Source organism: Accipiter gentilis, chromosome 30 (genome assembly GCF_929443795.1).
Source record: "Accipiter gentilis chromosome 30, bAccGen1.1, whole genome shotgun sequence".
Classification (NCBI taxonomy): domain Eukaryota; kingdom Metazoa; phylum Chordata; class Aves; order Accipitriformes; family Accipitridae; genus Astur; species Astur gentilis.
In genome coordinates this window covers 11,878,850-11,898,774 of record NC_064909.1, presented here as the reverse complement: position 1 = coordinate 11,898,774, position 19,925 = coordinate 11,878,850, and the positions used below count along the sequence as shown (strand labels likewise).

General features: G+C 41.0%; 1 protein-coding gene across 12 annotated transcripts in view; it reads left to right on the top strand.

Moving 5' to 3' along the window:
* The window catches only part of ESRRG (estrogen related receptor gamma), a 409,846-nt gene that overhangs the window by 29,615 nt on the left and 360,306 nt on the right, over positions 1-19,925 (top strand). The window contains exon 1 of one of the 12 annotated variants that reach the window (XM_049833515.1): positions 1,077-1,279. The exons of the other annotated variants lie outside the window; for them this stretch is intronic. Coding sequence (XP_049689472.1) covers positions 1,182-1,279 — 98 coding nt within the window. The 5' untranslated portion in view covers positions 1,077-1,181. Of the gene's footprint in view, positions 1-1,076; positions 1,280-19,925 lie in introns of those variants that run through there. 12 annotated transcript variants of the gene reach the window in all.

The window sequence follows — 19,925 nt, the reverse complement described above, 5'->3', positions numbered from 1 at the left end:
TCTGAGGTTTGCTGGTTGTCCTGGAGGGAGAAGTAGGTCCCATTTGGAAAGCAGCATGCAAGCTCTACGGTTATGCTCTGATTGTGTGCTGGGGGAGTGTCTGGTCCCAGTTACTCTTTGGAGAATCACCCTGGGCTAAATGGTGTAACAGCTAAATCTGAATTAATTATTGATAATTCTTTAACATCAAATGTGAGGATGTGTATTGCTTCCTGGTTGAAGAGTTGAAGTAGCGCTAGCAGATGTATTATTTTTAAACGTTGCTTTTCTGATCTTACTAGTTTACTTGGACAGCAGTAAGAACCGCAGAAGCTGATGCAGGTTCTGCCCATCTCTGGTTGGTTCTGGAGGGCCGAGGCAGGAGCTAAGGGGGCACTAACAGATATTTGGAGTCACGCTGGGACTTTGGTCAGAATACCAAACTTGGCCAAATTTGGGGTGTTGTACTCCATGATTTTTGTCCAATGGGAACCATGCTCAAAGGCTCTAGAGAAGATATTAGATGAAAGAACCAGCCCCCTCCCACTCTCAGGCTCAAAATCTTTTGACTTGTGCTCTGTATCAGAAAAAAAAGCACTGAGAAGTGTGTGACTGATGCAAGGCAGGCTCTGGATGAATTTAGGATAAACAGGATGCCTATTGCACTTAATTTAGCAATTCCGAGGCAGAAAATGCTTCTGAGCGCAGCTAACAGCTTCTCATCTGCAAATGCCACAATCAAGACAAAGCAAAATATATTGTGGCAAATTCTGCAGTTCACAGTCGTGACACAGTCAAAACCTCCTATTACAGTGAGGGAGACTTTTACCTGTATCACGACTGCCTAGGACCCAGGATTTCCGAGCGGCATTAATAAAAATAATCCCATAAATATGCAGTTTCCAAAGTCCTGCAGGACATGCAGCAAACGCCGGTGATTCGAACTGGGTGAAGTTGTCAAAGGTTGCTTTGCTCTCCAGAGCCTGGCAGTAGCTCCACTGAAATGTGATGCCATTGGTTTTCAGCAAAGGTTTCTTTCTGCAGGGCTGCAAACAGAGATCAGCTGCTACTGTGTATACACAACTAGGGAGCAAATCAAGCAGCACATTTAAGCAGCCTTTTTAACCCTGAGACTTTCCAAGATTTCTTCTTCACGCAGGAAGTTTCCTTTATATTGTCAGCTGTAGCACTTTGCTCATGTAATGAGATCAGAGCTAGGATCACTGCTGCACAGTAGAAAGACTTCCTTAAGACATTTGTCCTTGAAACTGCACCAAACTCTTGGAAGAACCCAGAACCTGTAAGTATGTATGATATAGGCAACAATAGCACGGTGCAAAGCTGCAGTCAACCATTATACAATATCCGATTAGCAGGGCAGGAGGGATTTTTTTCTTTTTTTTTCGGATGTTATGTTACATTCATTTTCAATTTGTTCTAAGGAAACAAATCAATTCGGGCTTCTGATACAGTGACTTTGCAGTAGATGAGCTAGTAGTAATATGTTTGATTTAACTATTTGTTGCTCTCATGTAGCTTGTGGGACAATTATTGTAGCCATCAAACTATAGAGAACTTTTCTTATGTTTTTTAGGCATTTTAAAGGATTTGGGGGTCCGTCTTGCAAATAAGTTTTTGCTTTGCTTTTTGTTTTTGGCAACCCCACCCTACACCAAATTATAAATAACAGGGCAAACAGAATTAGTGCGTATTGTTCTTAGGTAGCAATAAAATATATTTGTTGCAGGCTTAATTTAGTCGTTAACAACGTTGCACTGTTTGGGGTGTTTTTTGTCTTAATTGAATTCTACTCAAGGCTGTCTATTTTGTGTTTTACTATCTTGTCTGTGTCTGTTTAAGTTACTTTGCCGGGACTGCAGTCTGGTTAAACCTGTATTTAAGCACTATTTATATTCCGAGCACATTTCTGGTAAAATAAGTGTTTGAGATTTTTTTTTTTTTTTTTTAAAGCCTTAAACAGTATAGTTTTATTAGCAGTGAGCGCCAGAGAAGGCACAACATGGATGAATGTCAGACAGAGACCACATAACCTAAGTCTTCCGTGCACCAAGTCCGATCCGAACGTGTCCACTTTTGCGACTGCGACTAATAAAAGCCTTGAGCTCCCTTTCAATAAATTTTTCATACGCAATGATACTTCTGTTTATCAGATTAATTTCTCCCAGGTTAGCCTGATTGATAGCTGGATTGTGGTTTCTTAAGAGCTTTCTCCATGAAACCCCACCGAAGAGCTGCATTCCATTTAACCAGTGAATGTAAAAACTGGTAACCATGGATTCAGCCACCACTAACTGTCGAGAGCAATGACTTGTTGTAAACAATACAAATGAGCCAGGATAGCAGAAGCAACCAGACATGAAATGATTTTAATAGAAATTACGGTAAAGGTCATGTGATACTGTATCAGCTTGAATTCAGTGTTAAAGGGAAAGTATTTCAGTTTTTCAGGTTTGATTTAACTTGCATGTCCCCACTGGCTTCATGTTTGTGTAAGACCCCCAGAAGGGAAAATGAAGCAGTTCTTTGGAAATGCCTCTGCTTAATTGCACGTTGTGACTTAGGCCCTGCTCCTGAAAATGTAGGAATCGCTCTAATCAGTGGGATTATTCACGTACTTAAAATTAAGTGTAAGTGTTTGTAGGATCGAGGCCTTTCTAGATAAGTTAGCAAGAAAAAAAATTATATTCTAAGGAAATAATAACCTGTCACTAAAGGTAAATAATGGAAATGCAAGTTTTACTACTGTTGTGTGGTTTGCTTGGAGATTTTCGTTTGCTTGTTTTGATAACATGAAAACAAGTTATCTTTATCCCTTTGTTTTCAAATGTTATGACTTTCATTTCTCATCTACCATTCCTCAAATCCTCTTCCTAATTTATAGCCTCTCTTTTGGAGAACTGGTAAACCATAGTGTCAGCTATTATAATACAGCATGATGATAGGCACATGCAGATCGCATGAGCAGTCGTGTGTCCTATCTCAGGAATTTCCATCCCTACAAAATCTTTGCTGACTCCCAGCTGTCACATGGCTGTCACTCACAAATTCTAACCATAACCAAATCCTCCTCCCCGGGCATGCGCTCACCAAACCTCTCTATGTAGAGGCAGGCACAAATGTCCCTGCTTAAGCACTTTCTCTGCGTAAATGGGTCTCTCCCCCAAGCCTGCTGCATTCCACTAATGTTTCTCCTTTAATTTGTTCCTGGGTGCTACTTCCCTGCTGTGCCTGTTCTTGGTGAGGAGGAACCTGGAATGGGAATAGTACTCAGAAATGCAAGCAAAAATAACTTTGCACGTTATTTAATATAACAATTCAAATCAGTGTGAATCTAAATTCACAGCTTTCGTGGCCCCCTAAACCTCTCAAAAACAATTAACCCTTACTGTTCCGTAGACAGCACTGTCACCTTGCAGTATACTGACTTCATGTTTTCTGTATTTACTTGTCATAACATTATTTGGAAAACTTAGATTATAAGAGTCCTAGACTGGAACTTTGGTATTTCTGTATTTCTAGGTTATTTCTGTATTTTATAGATGTCACATACATCTGTGTTGTTTTATCAGTGGTTATGATTTCTGGATTTTTCAACCAGAAGTATTTCAAACAATTTCTCATCAGTCTCTTACAGCTGACTAGTCTCTGTCAAGCACAGGTTGCAAGTAAAATGCATAGGTAGATACAGGAGAAATCCTGCTTTCCCTGTTCTTCTGAGCTGCCTTGCCAGACGGAGGGGGCGATTGCTTGTGTCAGTCGGGAAGGTAAGATTTAGCTTATACATAGATTATCAGCAGGCAAAAATAGACTGACTTCTACTGAAAAGAAATATTTTTGAGAAGTAAAAGGAAAGCACTTAAACAGGAATATTTGGGGGGGAAAAATGCCAAATTGCAAGATATTTTCTGTTGCTTGTTTGTGTCAGTGTTAAGAGTGTATTGGGGTACTCCTGCAAAGCAGACGTATAAGTACATTAACACTTTCCCGAAAGGGAGGAGGTGGCTGGACAGAAAAGATACCACCTTGACTTTGTGTATCTATCCTGGGACAAATCCAGAACTGAAAGTAAAATGCAGGTGAAAGCACAGTGAGACTCGAGACCAACATCCAAGTAAACTGGGGAAACCACACTGGCCTCCTCACCATGAGCTCATTACGAAGCATTCGTAATTCCTATTCCCCTTGAAAACTAGGTGGGGAATGTCTGAATTGTTGTGCCTGGCAGAAGAAACCACGTTTCAGTCTGGAGAGGTAATGCAGTGTTCAGGAAGGAAGGAGTGCACCATGGTCCCATGGACTTCACTGGCATGGGACAATGGGCGGTTTTCCTTTGCTCACAGTATCTTCGGCATCTTTACGATCTGTGACATACATGCTTGTCTACTCTCCTGTATTTTGCATCAAATACTGATTCTGTAACGCAAGACTTGCAGGAGTTAGAGGGTGAGCTGCCAGAATGCCCATCTGCAGATCAGAAGAACTGTTTCTCTCCCAGTTTATAAAGTTCAGGTGCTGGTTGATGGGCAGCTGCAGGAGACTTAGACCAGAATTCTCATTTGAAGCAGAGCTCTGTGAAGATGTATTTGAATCCCCAAAATGGAGACCTCAGCGTTTTACTCATAAAGAAATCAGTGTGTGCGGTCAGGCAAATGTTGCAGTACATACTTGGGGACTGGCAGAAATATTTACCATTAAAATAATTAGTAATAATTAATGATACCTCCCTTGTAAACACAGTAATATAGAATAATAACAAAAAGTTGTGTTTTATGATTGTAATTCTAATCTACTACTTCTACGCAAAGGCCACTTTTGTCAGTTAGATATTTTTTGTATAAAAAGTATCATATAGGCAGTCCTGTCAACTAAATTCAAGTGCTGTAAGTACAGGTACCTTTTTTAAAAAAAAAGAAAAAAAAAAAAGGAAGCAGTCTTGATACTTGATATGGAGGTTCCGGGTGTAGGGTATATGGGGCAAACTGGTATCCACATCTACTCACACTTTACTTCATGGTTGAGACAGCCAACAGCACTGCCGGTAAGTGAGAAATAAATGGTTAGCTTTTGTCAGGTGGACTCCTGGCTATCAGGAACTGGACTGAAACGACTTAATTTCATGGAGCATGGCAAACTAGTTGGTCACGGAATGACAGAATATTGTTCTTGGAGTTATTAACTCTATGTAAGCTTTACAGTGTTTTATAAATTTCTGTTCCTCTCTAGTTTTACCTCTTAGCTGATATGGGTAGGTGAAGGTTTTTTTGAGGACACCTGTAGTCATTTTGTCTTTTGAACATTTCCAAATGTACTTCTTCCCGTGGGCTATTGAAGACCCACGATTTATGGGTTATAATGTCCTCCCGGTCAGCAAAATTGTCGGGGGGTCTGAAGACAGGACTGTGATCTGTATGAGCTGGATTAACTTTCCATTAACTTCCCATGACTAGAACACACCTTTGATTATTCTGCATTATTCCTTTGTACGAAATAAGGTCGTTCTGTATGTATTTTAGTTTTAAAAGAACCAGACTGTCACTGACCATCAGCTTTTGCATGCATAGACTCTCTCCTCCCTGGCAAGGCTTTAGGCCCAGATCCACAAAAGGATTAGATGCCTTAAGTGGGACTTAAGTGGGATTTAGGCATCGAAAGCCCAAGCTGAGATCCTCAATATCCCCACAGAACTGCCACCTAACCTTAGAAGTTGCCTAACCCGTGTGAGTGCCTACATTTTCAAAATCCAGCTTTCCCAGGTGGCCAAAGATCTACTTTGGATGTTCTCAAGCACTTCCATCCTGACAAGGTTGAGCCTCTCTGCTCCATCTTTTCCCCCATGTCCTGACAGACTTCAGAAAACACAAGCTCCTCTTGCAAAACGGTGGATTTCTGTGTGTGATGTATCTCACTTTCTCCAGCTGTGTCCTTGAAGGAAAGGACCCTCCAGCAGGTTTCTTTCAGGAGCAGCCAGTGAACCTTGAAAAAGATAGCAAAACTAAGAAATCTGAGTATCACTGCTTAAACACATAGGTCCTGGAGAAGAAGTGGGACTTCAGATGTGTGTGGCCTTCGTCGTCTCCCACTGGCAGTCTTGGACTCTGCTCGGCGATGGCTGCTCGTGAATTTGCTGGCGCTGCAGAAGACATGGGGGCAACTACCAGGGCCGAGGGCTCCATCGCACGGGCAGACCACCTTAAAGCTGCGTACTGGGATGCAAAATGATTATTCTCCTCGAGGTTTTCTTGGAGAATCCAGGCCCCAGTGTTTTGTAACAGCAGTTTTGGGGGGGAAGCACTCTGGGGGGGAAGGACTCTTTTCTGCAATAAGTCACTCAGGGTTTCACCTGACTCTGTGATATATGGTGGATGTTTTGTTTTTCAAAAGCAAGACTTATTGGGGTGTTCCATGTGTGCACCCAGAAATAATAATCAATTTTAGGACTCAGTGTCAAGAATTTCTTGTGCTGTGGCTGGATTGATAACTGTCTTGTTCTGCGGAGGCCAAAGCAAATAATGTCTTGTTAGTAGCTGAGTAAGTGGTCCTGTGCCATCACTTATTTCTCAGCTATACTCGTGACTTTTCATGTGTTCTCAGCCATGTCTGTTGTTTGTTTAAATCCTGCTCAGTTCCTTGATTTATCAGTTTTCTGTAGACTTTTGTTCGAGTAGTCCCAAATGCTATCCTATTTCAAATAGATGCATCCTTATCAGCAAATAGTCTTTCATCAATAACTTTAACTCTTTCACGTAAGTCTGCATGCATTCACTTTGACCTTCTATTTTTTAAAATACTGGATTTTTTTATGGGGGCAGTATTTAGGAAATCTCTTAGAATTTCTCCTGAATCATTCCCTCTTTTTATGCAAAAGTTGTACAGGCATTTGCCTGTACCTTTTCTCCATATTAATAGATAAGAACATTTATCTCCCCCCCCCCCCCCCCCCCCCCCCCCCCCGAAAGAGAGAACTTTTTCTCAGGTAATTCCTAGTTTTCTAATTTGTCAAAGATAGCTAGACTGCATGCAACCTTAATATTATTTATTGCTGCTTTTGATTTATGTACATGTGTACAATCCTGAAAACAACAATACAGAATGTAAAACATATTTGTATAGAGGTATAGCCTAGAAACTATACAAGCACAAAAAAAGATATAGTCTTTGAAAATTTAGAAACTGCAATCATAAAAAGCCTATATATAGTGAATAAACTTAACATGTAATAACAAGTGCTATGTGTGTTACAAAACCTAGTTGTGTTTATATTGAGGCAGCTAAAATTTGTAGGACTTTATATGATAATGACATCTTAATAGCTAAGTATATTATCCATGTGTTTTTAAAACTGATACAGGGAGATCTGTTATTTTAATGGAGAGTGTATGTTATAAATTAACCTGTAACTTTCAGTCCACTAACTTTATGTTTTCAGAATAGCATACTTGAATTATTTTACATTTATTTTGGTATTTTAATACATACAAACATTGGCTCCTAAGCACATCTTTCATAATTTCATTTGTACTTTTGAATTATTTGTCACATAATCTCACTGTGGCGTTTCAAGGACAAACAATTTCATAAGATTTGTTAGGGGCAGTCTCGTGAGTGTTCCTGTGTTGCTGTTTTACCTCTTTTACTGCAGAAGATGTGCTCCTGGATTTCCATGAAGACACTAACATGTTATACAGAGTGACAAAACCAAGCAGATATTAGGTATAGCCAGGTGGATTAGGTTTATACACCTATACCTAATATAATACTTTATATTAGGTATATAAAGAAACCCACTGCTAGCCAATTGCAGGAGGGAGCTGGTATTGTGAGTGTTAAATCATCATACATAATGAATATATGACTATTGTATGGAACCAATTTTAGGTATAGGAAGTTCAGCAAATATTGTGCCTTGGTGGTTGCCAGATCACTTGCGTGCTTGCTAAATCCTCTATACAGAGCTTCCGTTTGCTGGGTTACTCATTGAGCTTTTAATAGTCAACTTAATTTTAGTTAAGGTTCAGTTTAGTAACTCTCACAATTAGTGGAAAATATTGCCAGCATTCATCTGGTAAACCGTATTACATACGATATGCACACGCACAGTACGTGCGGAGGTAGAAAATAACAGATCGATTTTGATGGATCCCATCGTGACTAGCTTTTAAGGATAAATTATGGAACCTTTTAATTATTGGGGGTAACCTTGCAGAAAATTGAATCTTGAGTTTGCATGTAGGAGGAAGTTTGGTCTCCTTTGCTCACCATCGCTTCCCAATCCCGCAGCGTCTCCACGCGCTGGGGTCCCTGGCTACCTGTCAGCCTGCGGGCTCCGCGTCTGTGCTGGTGGCGTGCCCCTGCTGAGGTGGGCTTAGAGCCGTCGTAAAAGCGAGAGGTCTTCTTCTCGGGGCAAGCTTCTGAGCCTCATCCTGCTTATTTGCTTTGTCTGTCTGAAAGCAGCTGAGGTACAGGAGGTAAGTCTGCTGCTTGACTCTTTTAAGGCATTTTTATAGGTTGTTTTATGGGTATGGGTAAAGGACTACAGGTGAGATTTTTTTTTGCCCTCATATAAAATGGAGATATGACTTCAGCCAGCCAGATAGCGTTCTGTGAAGTGAAATACTGGGGACGATAACCATAACTAAGGATTAACTTGGAAATAAAGGCAGAGGTACAACAACCAAATGCAGCAAGAGGGTGTTTTTTCTTTTCTGCCGAGTGAATAGGTTAAAATGTATGTGTCTGGCTGACGTTGCTGCAGAACGAAGGCCCGTATGTATGTTCGCGCAGGACGGACACTACAAGGACAGTCAGAGCAGTGTCTTGCCCTGTCAACGGTGCTCATGTCTGATCTAGGATTTCTCAGATCCATAAATACCCAAAACGCAGGTGTCGCTGACAAAATAAGTAGAAATTGTGTAAAAGAGGAGGCACAAGGGCATACGCTTTCTTTATCATAATCGTGTCCCTTGCTCAGAAGTAAACGCCGGTTACTTCTGTGTGGAGTGAAATTCAGGAGTGCACGTGCCAATCCAGGCCATTGGGCTACAAGTCACTGTCTTGAAACTGTCCTCTGTGTGCAGGGTCCTACCCCGGTTACAAATACACTGATTTACGTAAAGGTAATAAGATTTTTTTGCCATGGAAACCTAGCGTAGGAAAAGTGAGATTGGCAATAGGCCCCTATCGAGTTGGATGACGAACAGGCAGCAGAGAACTCTGATTTATAGGAGGATGTAGGTAAGTGAGGATCTTTGCATATGAAATCATTCTCCAGCTGTGTGGAAAAGCATACAGGATAAAGTCTTGGCTTCACTGAGATCAGTGGGAATCAGTCTTGATACCGTTGTAGATTCTGTATATTCCTGCGGTGCTCTTCTCGCTGGTGACAGAAACACCAGTACAGACTTCAGCAGAATCCTCACCATCACATTAGGTTTGATCTTTACAGGAAAGGTATCACTGGTAGTAATATTACGGAATAAAAAAATACTGCCAAAGACAGGGGTTTTAAAGCTTTCTCTTTTATATTTTGACCCTGTTATTCTGAGTGATACCAGCATAGAATTTTTTGCAATGCAGGGCAAGAATGTTTTTTTTCCCAACTTTTTCCAGTTAGAGGAAACAGGATCAAGATTTAGGATGCTAATCATAAGAGGTCTCAAAAAAGGAAAAATAGCAATACCTATCTTTTAGGAATACTTGTTTGTAAAGTATGTGAACTCCTTGACAGAAAGGAACCATAAGAAATTCCGTGCAGTTATTCCTCTGTGACAGAAGCCTGTATTAGGCTTCTGTTAGTCTCCTTTATTTGTAACAAAACCTTTGAATATAATTTCCAAGATGTTCAGCTATAAGAAACGATGTGATAATGAGGACAGAGGATAGGTCACGAGTCTGCAAATATGTGTGAGGAGATGGTGAGCTTAACCTACCAGGTGAAAGAAAGGTTAGTATAGCAACTGCATGAACACTTCAAAGCATGCACCTAGTTTGCTGCACTAACTTAATTATCCCTGCTATAGATATGTTTGACAAACATATCTATAGCCCAGATACTGTTACTTCTCAGTGGGAAATAGCAGAAGGCTTCTGTTTGGTTGCCAGTTGACCAAATCCTGCCTTCTACTTCCTCGCATTACTCTTTTCAAGGACTTTCCCTGTGTCTTTGCTCATTGGATGAAGAGAAACTTTACCATCTTCTTTTTAACGGTGGAAAATATTGTAAGGTGGGGAATGAGGCAGCCTGATGGGATGGGTGTAAAATGATTTTTAAGCAAGTCTGATGAAGATTTAGTCTCCTTTTAATCAAATACTGCCTGAGCCAACCCAAAATAAGCTCTTTTATCACTCACACTGAATCAACCGTATTCTGGTGTCAGCACTATTTCTCAGCAAGCATCTTGTGTCCTCCATGTAATACAGGGTGTTTTTGAGCATCCCGGTGTTGTTGACTTTCTCCACAAGCAGTGTGATCTGAAATGTAAAGAGGCAGGATTACCCCAGCACTTCCTATCGCACAGAAACGCAAGCCGGTCTTTTGACAGTAAAACGGGGCCTGCTGTTGGCAAGCTGTGGGCTTTAATAGGCCGAGACCGTGGGGAACTTTTCAGCTTTTTAGTCTTTCTGTTTCTGTAAAGTCTGTTACGCAGGGAGGTACGGTTTTAAAACGTGGTCATTTTTAATTCTTGTCCCTGGAGTCTGGCTGACAGACTGGGAGTGCGGAGGATGGGAGTGGGCTGAAAAGACAAGCTGAAAACACAGGTTGTATACATACATTAAAATGGAGCAAAACAAAAATAAACGAACTTAGGTGAATACAGAGGGGATCTGCTTTAGGGCCACTCTTAATGCCTGTTTTAGATGGCCTGTGGTGAAAATCATTAGCTTAAAAACATGCTATTTATGTCTCCTTTGAACTGAGTTTACACAAACTCATTCATTAGCTAGCAGTTCTAACTGGAGAGAATGGAGATAAAATTTTGGTAGATTTTTTCCTTTTTGATCTGAACAATAGGATTTTCATTGCAAACCTTAAAAAAAGAAATAGCTTTGACATACACAGTTTATATTAGCTACCTCCCTTGTTTAGAAACCCATAGGCATTGATGTATGCTAAATATCGTTTGTTCAACAAAAACTTAAAAATCAGAAATGTGGTTTCACAGGTGTAAATCTGGAATTTATCAACTGTCTTTTGAGGTGCTACTGTGGATTCCCACTTTTGTAATGAGGGTCAAAACTTGTTTGTTGACAGAGTAGTTTTCTGATTTGAGAATGCAGGTTAACATCGGTATGTTTTATTGACTCATTTGTGCTCCATAGTGATTCTGACAGGTCATGCTGAAAGTAACACTTTGAGCTTTCCAAATTTTTATTTGTTCTGTGTTGGCCATTTGAATTTTGTTACGAAACCCTACTTCTGTGATAATTTCTGCAAGCTCGTCTCTTTTGGAGGAAAGTATTGACTTTTCCCTATTTCTAGCAAACTTCTCATGGTTTTTCTCTTTGTTTCCTCTATCAAAATAATTTTTATTTTTTCTTGATGGTCGTTAAACCTATTTTTTCCTTTACACATGGAAGAGAATAAAAGTTTTGAGAAGAGGCATTTATAGTTTGATTAGTTTCTGCTTTCCTACTGTAACTGAAAGGAGGATTGCATCTTACATGAAGTATTTACTTGTACATGTAGTAGTAGATAGAGTAGAATAGGTGATTGTGAGCTATTATTTTTGAACACAGAGTGTTTGAAACAAGGTATTAAAAGCAATAAGTGTATAGATAATTAAGGAAAAACTATTCATTTGATGCACGTATGCATCTCTCCATGTCAACTATAAGAGAAGTGTGTTCATACCTGAAGATAGTGATGTAGTCTAATGGAAAGAGCAAATGTCTGGGAGTCAGGGGGAGGCTTGCATTCTGGCTCTTTCCCAGTCTGCACACCTTTGTAAAATATTTTGAGATTTCTGGATGAAAAGCATTATAAAAGAGCTAAGTGTTATCTAAGCCTGCTTAGTTAGACAGTAGGCTTCAGTCTATTATTTTCTGGTTCATGTGTTACATGAATAGAGTGTGAAACTGCTAGGAGAGCCTTTTGTTCTTGCACACCAGCTCTTTCCTTCATCCTCTTTTTTTCTGGCTTAATCACATGTTATTGGGTGGTAAAGCATACAGCAGCTACTGGTGCAATAAGGAGGTGCCTAAATAGCAAACATATTGAACCATGAACAACAACTAGGTTTTTTGGACGCCTCTGGAAGAGCCCTGAGCCCCTTGGTGCGTTACTGTGGGAAGATGGCAGGTACACCCTGTCCCATGATTGTCCATGTAGCTGGTACTTCTTTGGTGTCCTGCAATGTGCTCCCTATCCCGTTCTGCTAAAAGGCCACTCTGTCCTCTCAAAACAGTGACAAGAGACTAATGGGTAGCTTCAGAGCTCCATCAATGACAGATCTGTATTTATGACTTTATTAGTACATGTGCCACTTACAAACATAACCTCTAGGGTAGGACTTCCAAACTGCCACCATCACAGAAGGATCTTCAATGTAATGCCTTCAGAAGACCCCTCTTCTCTGCTGGACTACATGCAGAAGACCTGTATAGCAGTTCAGGCAGCACGTGCTGCCCAAATACTTGTTTTGCCCTTTCCTCTGAAAGAAGGGCAGCAGGCTGGATTTCTCCATATCAGTGTGTAATAGCTCACTTAGTACAAGAAACATGCAGTGTAGCTGGAGAGCCTTGCTCTAAAAAAAGTCTGCAACTGCGAGTGAAGATTTCTAAAAGCAGATCACTAATTGGAAAAATTGTATGTATTGTGTTAAAGGAAGTCTCTGAGCCACAAATAGATGGACGTTGGGAAGAGTAGTCTGGGGAATTGTCACTATATGCCTGCCCCATGACCTTCACTAAGCATCTGCTGTTCGCCACTGTCCCGAGCAAGCCTACAAGCATTAGTGGCCCTTTGGTTTCACCTGCTGTGGCCATTCTCCTAGATACAGCAGAACATAGATGATGGTGAATACATATGTGTGTGTATGCATGTGGATAGCAGAGTGGATGTTCACTGGGGAATATATAGCAGTGGGCACATTAACTACATCCCTTCATAATCCCTTTTCTGACAGTTCCTCATAGACTTAGGTTTTTTTTTTTTTCTGGCAGCGTATGAAAATGCTGTTGACTACTTTGTGCTTGAGAGTCAAGCAAATTCAACAAGCTTATTCCTCTCTTGTTGCTCTTTGGGTGTCCTCTGTAGTGAGAACTTGAACTCCTGCAATTCTAGCCCTGTATTTGTAATTCAGTGTGGATGGTCACCAGAATGCCATGGGTTTTTTATTATTATTATTTTGTTTAATTTACTTCTTGGCTAGTCCACAGCTGTGATAATAAGGCCAGGCTCTGACAGAAAGAGATGACCTAAAACTGATGTTAAATAAATAGTTCCCTATCACATCAGAAGTGGAGGCTGGACCCTTGCAGTTTTAATGTCTCACAGAGGGGGGGGTGACACTTTCCTTCGGTGTGGAATGTGAATGTCGCCTTTGTGAATGGCAGAATATGATGTTAGCCTGTGACACAGTGATTTCACCTGCTTGGTTTTAAGGGACTGTCCCGCCTCTGAAGCCTAGGAGCTTCTCCAAAATATTATTTAGTTAATTTGAAAACATAATTGTCTCCAAAATATCCTTGTCTAGAGTTTCTACAAAGTCTATAGAGGCTTGATGCATGATGGATTTTTTTTATCAAGCACCTGCTTTCTTTGCCTAGCTCAGTTATGCAGCAAGGTTGTTTTTACAGTACCAAGAAGTGAGCAATATATTCCATATGCTACCAAGCTTTGTAAAGAATCCTGCTGATGACAATTTCACAGCTGCTGAGAAATAGGCCAAGCCTTCCCTATAAAGTGACAGTAAGGAAAAGAATATCTATTCCATTGGGATTGGCCATGCGTCCTCCCCAACTTCTTCCCTCTTGAAGGAAAATGCTAGCACTTCCGAACTATGTAACAACAGATGGTGGCAGAAACCAATTTCCACTGCAAAGCCATTTGGTCAGGAAGTATCAAAAAATGTTTTGGAATTGTGAAAATGAATTCTTGGCTGCAGGGCTACCAGCAGCCTACTAGGAATGAGACATGAAGCAACTGCTTACACAAACCCAAGAGCCTCCTTGGCCCTGAAAGAAATGGCTTTGGTCAAACATTTTAGAAATTAAAACCTTTACATATGTAGGGTCTGGACTTCAGAAGTGTTCTGTGTATTATGGGTGTTACAAGAATTAGGTTCTTAATTTCTGGGCACCAATTGCTTGACCAACTACCAAGAAAGCAGCCTTCAAAATATGCAGAATGACCTCCAGCTGAGACAAGCTTAATATAGCTCCTACTGGCCTAGTCAGGTGGAACCTTCCATTTTGGCTCAGCCGATTTGCTGCCCACAGACCATGAAAGTCCCAGGGCTCTGGTAACATACAGGGGCACAAAATTAATGCAGAAGCAGCACAGGCCACTCTACTGCCGGGTTATGTCTAGTAAGTTGTGTGCGTCCACGAGTTGCTGGACACAGCAGGTTCCTTTGGCGATTTCTGTAGCTGACCAAATGTGCCTCTTCGGAGAGCACTTTGGGAAGTATAATGTGTTTCTTTTTAGAAGTGCACCATAGATGCCTGTCTGTGCCATAACTCTCCGAAATTAACAGCATGCTTTTCCCTCCAGCATTTCCGTTGCATGTCTTAGTTGCTCATATAGCACTGTACATCGAAAATGGTTTGAGACAACTTCCCATAGATGTAGGACATACTCGATACTTGCCAAGCCATCTTATTTTATCTATTCTGTTAGAAATGTATACCAAATTATACGGTAATGTCATGTCACCAGAAACACAGAGCAGATGGAAGTATCTTTCCACATATTGACTCATGTTACTCTGATGAAAAGAATTTGTTTCTCTCCTTCTGTCAAGCCTGCTAGCCTCTGGCAAAGGATGCAACCCTCAGCGAGGAAAACTTTACCAATAATGTTCAAGTGACCATCTGATTTAAATATACTATCATCGTGTGATAGAGCTAGCCTGCATCAACAACTCTTTGGAGTAGCCAGTCCTATTTGTTATGTTTGTGTAAGGTAACTTAAACCAAGTAATTTTGGTCCAGGTTGAGGAGACCTCAAGGAATTAACCCTTGAGAAAGTAGATATTCAGCTTTTATAAGGAAACCTTCAAGGCCCCAGTATTGGGCCCTTTGGAGACTAATCCTAATAAAGCAAGTGCCAGGTCTCTGACCTGTACTTTTCTATAGAAAAGTGACACCCCCCCCCCAACGGTTTGCAAACTGCCAGTGAAATTCTGACAAATAAAATAACTATAGATGTGCCATGAGCAACTGAAAAGCAGATACCCTCCGTATTTCTGTTTGTTGTGCGTGGTATTTGACTTGATGAGAGCGCAGTTCTCAGGTTGAAAACACGTGAAAGTGAAGTCAAAAGGGAGTCAGTGTAATCATTAACTGACTCACCTTCTGGATGTGACAAGTAATGAACCAGTCTAAACTTGCCTGGAGCTTTCTTTGGGACAATACCCACAGGGGAAACCCTCTTACGCTCAAGTGAAGCGTTATCAAATGGGCCCTCTATTTTCCCCAAATGCCAGCTCTTTTCTGTCTTGTCTCTAACCACCTGAGGACATATAACTGCTGATCTCAGCATCCCAGCTAGCATTTGCATCTCGGGGCTTAAGTACACGATAGTAAAATCCCCAACACAGCCTTTTTTCACAAAAATCGCGTACGCTTTTTGTTTGTTTCTTTTTTTCTTACTAGCCTGCTCCCACAACCAGGGAAAATGTTTTATCTGCCCGCGCTGGGATTTTCACGTTTGCAAACCTCTTTAACCAGCATTTGGCTCTTTCCACTTTCTTACTTTGATTTGGATGACTGCCTGAAGCACCTGCTAATGGCCTGAAGCGTTCAAGCCGAAATTTGCAGTTTGTGTCCCACACGCACTCAGACTGTTCGTTACCTGCCTTCTGGAGCACCTGCTACACGGTTTGGGCTTGAGAGCCTGCTTTCTACCCGCTGACAGCAGCACTCCTCACAACACCGGCTCTCCTCAGCTTTGTCCTGCTCTGTCCGTAGCCCGTGCTTCAGCTTTGCCTAGGCCTTCAAGGTAGCATCGATGTTGTCCTGCTTGTTCTAATGCTTAAGTGAAGAACGGGGTTTCCCCCCGGTAAGTAGGAAAAAAGGTGATGCAAAGGGAAATCAGTCATTGTGGTCATCTTAAAAACCTTCACTGGGGCATTCACGAGCAGACCTTTTTAATTTTTTAAAAAAGGTTTTAGAGGCAGTCTGTGAACTGGCACAGCTTGCTGAAATCGGCCTGTAGATCAGTGGTGATCAGAAGCCAGATGGCAATTCGGTGTTCAGGAAACGTAGGAGACAGCATTGCCGCTTTACAGAGAAGGACCGAAAGAAACCTGAGAGACCCGAGGAACACTCCTCCCTTTCTCCTGCTCCTGCTGCCTTTTGAGGATCTTTTGTATGCTTTTCCATGTGGTTGCTCCTGATGCCTGAACGTAGGGAAGGCTGTTAGAATTAGCTCTGTAGGCTGCAGTTCATGCATTGCCCTGGCAAGGGGCAATCCTAATGGAGGCTTTCAGAGGTAACAACTTCCAACAGGAGATTTTATTTCCATTCTGCCTTGAGAAGCATTAGCTTTTCCCACAGTCTTGGTCTGTGCCCAGGGTATAATTTACATGGACTTTCCCTTTCCAAAAAGGTGTTTGTTTTCTCTGTTAGAAAGATGCTGTTAACAGGTACAGAAGAAGCTTACATATTGGCTTCCCACCTGGGTATTTACACCTATGTCACCTGCGGGTCCCTTTACTGGCAGGATCATCCTCTTCCTCAATGAGCTATATTCCTTAATACAGCCACACTGTGCCCTCCACCCACCTTCCATGTTAGTGCCGTGTGGGGTTTCCCCCATGTCGTTGTTCAACCCCAGCCAGCAACTAAGTACCACGCAGCCACTCGCTCACTTCTCCTCCCCGCAGTGGGATGGGGGAGAGAATCAGGGAAAAAAACCTAAAACCCATGGGTTGAGATAAGAACAGTTTAATAGGACAGAAAGGAAGAAACTAATAATGATAATGATAACAATAATAAAATGACGACAACAACGACAACAAAAATAATAAAAGTATTGGAATATATAAAACAAGTGATGCACAGTGCTCACCACTTGCCAACCCATGCCCAGTTAGTTCCTGAGCAGTGATCCCTCCCAGGCCAACTCCCCCCAGTTTATATACTGGGTATGACGTCCCATGGTATGGAATACCCCTTTGTCCAGTTTGGGTCAGCTGTCCTGGCTGTGTCCCCTCCCAACCTCTTGTGCCCCTCCAGCTTTCTTGCTGGCTGGGCATGAGAAGCTGAAAAGTCCTTGACTTAGTCTAAACACTACTTAGCAACAACTGAAAACATCAGTGTGTTATCAACATTCTTCTCATACTAAATCCAAAACATAGCACTATACCAGCTACTAGAAAGAAAATTAACTCCATCCCAGCGGAAACCAGGACACCCCAGGAATCGAAGCACCTCCCTACGTGCCCAGGCTGCAAACTGAGCCTTGTTCACACCAGTGGCATCTGCTCTTGCAGAACTGGGCAGGGCAAGGGCTCATTTTTTCCTCTTCGCTTTCCTTTGGTTGCCTCAAAATAACCCTAATTAATTTTGTGGAGAGTTTAGTTTGCTCCCATGATGGGTTTGCTCTTTGTGCAGATCTCTTGCATGCTATATTTAGGTATGGTTTTTGGAACACCATGTGACCCGAATCAGATAACTTCTGAACTACTAATCATGTCTTTGACACTGACTCCCTCCATGGCTTTGGGGCATTTTACCGTTGTTTTCTTACATACAGAATGAAAACAGATATACTCATCTGCCTTGTAAAAGCTGCTGCCAGGGTTAAGAAATACTTAAGACATTGGTTTAAGCTAAATTTCATTTTACTATTTCTACTTTATTGTCATAGTTTTATTGTTTCTTAGATGTTTAACTTCAGAAACTGATTCTTTACCATCTTAGTTTTTCTTAACGGATGACCCTGTTTCGCCATTTTAGAAGAAAGGAACAAGTTTCTTCTGTGTTTGTAGACGAAAATAGGGCAGAGAGGAAAAACCCAAATGCCCTCATTTCCTGCCCCGCACAAACTTTCTTCCTTTGTGTACTAGTTGGTCAATCCATGTAGATGAAAAGCCAAAAACGTTGACCTGAACTATTTCCCCTCGCACTAGCTACGTCCCTTTTCTTAACAGGGGAAGTTAGTTACCTGCTTCATTTTTTCCTGATTCTTCAAGTTATGCAGCCTGACTTGTATCCTGTCATCATCCACTGCTCAAGGCCACTCAAGCCCTGGAGGAAGCCAAGCTCCCTTTGGTTCCGCATCCAGCACGGCTGGGGTTTGGAGCCTGTCATCCATTTCAAGGCATCATCTCTTTGTTGCTCATGTCCATAATTGCCCCTTTCTGTGTCTTGGCTACTTCTTTAGGGAGCTGTAGTGCTGGCATTTCTTTTGGCTTCACCTTTTTTTTTGCCCTGACCCCTCAAGACCTTTTGATAGGCAACTGGATCAAAAGGCCTTTTTGGCCTTCAGTAGTTGGAAAGGAGCTTCGTTTAACCGGGTAGGTAGTCAGATAAAGAATATGAGAAATTATGGGAATAATTCTCATCCTTTAGGAAGTAGTGGACAGAGAGGAAGAGAATCTTTCCTCATTTCAAGTCAAATTTATTAAGGCTAATTATAAACAGTAGCTTTTTCCCTGTGTTGTTTTGTTGTTTTTTTTTTTTAAATTCCTTCAGAATTAAATCCTTTGCCCAAGTGCTTATTCCTTCCCTCCTACAATAGCAGTAAAAAGCAAAATAATACATATAACAAAAATCAGCTTTGAGAAAAAGGCAGATAATGAAATATCTGCCAAAGACTCTGCAATATGTCTGTCAGAAAAAAAATTTCTTATATTTGAATCTCTGAAATGTAACTGCACCAGACTAGTTGGGGAAAATTTGTTTGAAGATGTATTACGTTCCACGATCAAATGGAAAAAATGGCACCTGTCATCATATTTAGAAAACAGCTGGGTAACATGGCCAAGTGCCATCGTCTCTTTTCACATGGCCTTTATGCTGAAACCATCCAAGCTCCATTCTCAGCAACTGGAGAAACCCTGTGCCTTTAAATGGTTACAGAAACATCTACTTAGGGGCCAGCTCTTATTGCAGCAAAGCCTGCTTCTGATGCTTCTAATTAGCAGTTAATGGATTATACTTTACTTTTATAACCAACCCAGCAGGCACTCTTCTATAGTATTTTTCAGCTATTTTCAGTAGAAGATATATGCAATTGCACTGCTCTTCGTGCTTTCATTTTCAGCATGCAGAAAATATTAGAAATAAATCACTATCTGAAATTATTTTAGCACTCAAATGCTTAAGTCTGATTAAGCATTTCCTAAATGCATTTTCTTTCATCTGATATCTTAGAAAAACTGTAATGGGTTAATTGCCCTATCTATCCCAGACTTTGATGCAGAATCGCCTAAATACATATATATTGTTAATTAAAATATTTATATACCCAGTGAAAAGCCTGATTTTTTAAAATTTGCAAACACAGCCACAATATGTATTCATTTAGGAAAATTTTTTTTCCAGCTGAACACAGTACAGGTACACACAGAAGCTTAGATGCTTCAGAAGTTAGATGGGCTTGTAGAAACTAATGATTTTTATACTTACTTTGAATTAAAATAGCAATGAGGTTAGTGGCATTAAAGACTTGCAATGCTATTTGTGTGTGTGCGCGCATATGTATGTGTATACACAATATATAGAGAGTATATATGTGTCAGAGTGTGTATACAAACCTG